General features: G+C 58.8%; 1 protein-coding gene across 1 annotated transcript; it reads left to right on the top strand.

Moving 5' to 3' along the window:
* Positions 1-389: 389 nt before the first annotated feature.
* Positions 390-1,298, top strand: LOC102810637 (protein FAM84A-like). The gene has a single exon (XM_006869443.1). It carries the CDS (start codon positions 420-422, stop codon positions 1,296-1,298), a length of 879 nt encoding a protein of 292 aa, XP_006869505.1. The 5' UTR covers positions 390-419.
* Positions 1,299-2,149: the final 851 nt, after the last annotated feature.

Below are 2,149 nucleotides of genomic sequence, written 5' to 3'. Positions count from 1 at the left end.
GGTTCTGGGGCATTAGGCGCCCCATCTTACAACCTTACCTTTCTCCCGTTCATGGGTTTCTGTCTACCACTCTGCCACAACCCACACTGCCCACCCCACCAGGATGCTGCTCGTCCGCCTATGTTTTTTTCTTGTGGGAATTAGACCGGGTTCTAAGAAGGGAGTGAAGGCTTTGTGGTGGTTTCCGCTCTCTCCCCGGACAGTGTAGCTGCTTCTATACCCCTTCTGCCTCCAGCGAGTCTCAGCTTGAATAGGTGACTCTAGTGTGGGCGGGCGGGCTGGTGGGTGTAAAGGTCCTCTGAACATTGCAAGTGTTGGGGAGAGACGCTGGGAGAGGCAGCCCGACTCTGACCGTGTCTCTGCCTCTCCTGTGCTTTCCGCAGAACCCCGCTCCTGGCCCTCTCTTCGTCTTGTCATTGATGGGCAACCAACTGGACCGCATCACCCACCTCAACTACAGCGAACTGCCCACGGGGGACCCGTCGGGGATCGAGAAGGACGAACTGAGGGTCGGGGTCGCCTACTTCTTCTCGGATGAGGAGGAGGACCTGGACGAACGCGGCCAGCCAGACAAGTTTGGTGTGAAGGCCCCTCCGGGCTGCACCCCTTGCCCAGAGAGCCCCAACCGCCACCATCACCACCTGCTGCATCAGCTGGTCCTCAACGAAACTCAGTTCTCTGCCTTTCGGGGCCAGGAATGCATCTTTTCCAAAGTGAGCGGCGGCCCTCAGGGCGCCGACCTGAGCGTCTACGCGGTGTCCGCGTTACCGGCTCTCTGCGAGCCGGGCGACTTGCTGGAGCTGCTGTGGTTGCAGCCAGCACAGGAGCCGCCCGCGCCCGCCCCGCACTGGGCCGTCTACGTGGGCGGCGGGCAGATCATCCACCTGCACCAGGGCGAGATTCGCCAGGACAGCCTGTACGAGGCGGGCGCGGCCAACGTGGGCCGGGTGGTGAATAGCTGGTATCGCTACCGCCCGCTTGTGGCTGAGCTGGTGGTGCAGAACGCCTGCGGCCACCTGGGTCTCAAGAGCGAGGAGATCTGCTGGACGAACTCGGAGAGCTTCGCCGCCTGGTGCCGCTTTGGCAAGCGGGAGTTCAAGGCGGGAGGGGAGGTGCCGGCCGGCACGCAGCCCCCGCAGCTGCAATACTATCTCAAGGTGCACCTGGGGGAAAACAAGGTGCACACAGCCAGGTTTCACAGCCTGGAAGATCTCATCCGTGAGAAGCGCCGCATCGACGCCAGTGGCCGCCTGCGAGTGCTCCAGGAACTAGCAGATCTCGTGGACGACAAGGAGTAGCTACGGAGGGGCCGCCTTCCCTGCCTGTCTCCCCGAGTCCCGCTCCCTTCCCCTTCCCGTAAGCGGGCTTCACAGTTGGCGATTTACCACCCTGGTCATACTCGAGTGCCCGCCGCTGGTGGCCAGTGCCCAGGCTTTACCCTCGCACCCCTCCAGCAAGTGGCAGGAAGTCTCAGGAACTGTTCCCGCGAATAGAAGGGCACGGCTGTGCACTCCTGGCTGAGAGCCCCAGTGGTGTTGATGGTGTTGGGAGAACAAGAGTGCAAAGTGCGCTATTCCATTCAAGATGAAAGAGGAAAAGGGTTCTGGGCTGAGGGTAGTAAGAGCATGGCCTTTCCCCTAGTCACTGATTAGTAACTATCACCTGACCGGAAACCACCCTTTATTTAAAAGGGGACCTTCACCTTCCCAGACACAGAGACCCGCTTGAAGCGATAGTCTTTTCAGAGAGCCTTTCAGCTCCTATATGGATGTGCCCCCAGATTGCAAGATTTCCAAGAAATCGAGCCTGTCCCTTATGCACTTGTGATTAATTCCACAAGAAAGCACTTGGGGACTCTGAGTTGTCCTGAGGCTGCCCAGGACTTTTCCAGCTCTCCAGCCCCAGGACTCCAGACATTGTATTCTAGGCTCCGGGCTAAGCTAGTTAGTGTATGCTTCCTGTTTATTTCTACCAAGGGAAGAGAACGCCACCACCCACTCGCACTTGCTTGTGAGCTTCCCTCACTGGCAGAAGGGAAGCCTTTCAGGTCCGCGGAGAAAAATGGCTCAGCTAATTTGGTGAGGCAAAGCAGCCCCGCCCCTGAAATGGAAATAGTTCACCTGTGTCTGGGAACTTGAATTTGTGGAGA

This window comes from Chrysochloris asiatica, unplaced genomic scaffold (genome assembly GCF_000296735.1).
Source record: "Chrysochloris asiatica unplaced genomic scaffold, ChrAsi1.0 scaffold00131, whole genome shotgun sequence".
NCBI classification, from domain to species: Eukaryota; Metazoa; Chordata; class Mammalia; order Afrosoricida; family Chrysochloridae; genus Chrysochloris; species Chrysochloris asiatica.
Note: the sequence above shows the minus strand (reverse complement) of the source record. Positions and strands in the feature narration are given on the sequence as shown.

Bases quoted from the DNA above. Each gene is read 5' to 3' on its own strand.
- LOC102810637 (XM_006869443.1), top strand. From the start codon at position 420: ATGGGCAACCAACTGGACCGCATCACCCACCTCAACTACAGCGAACTG.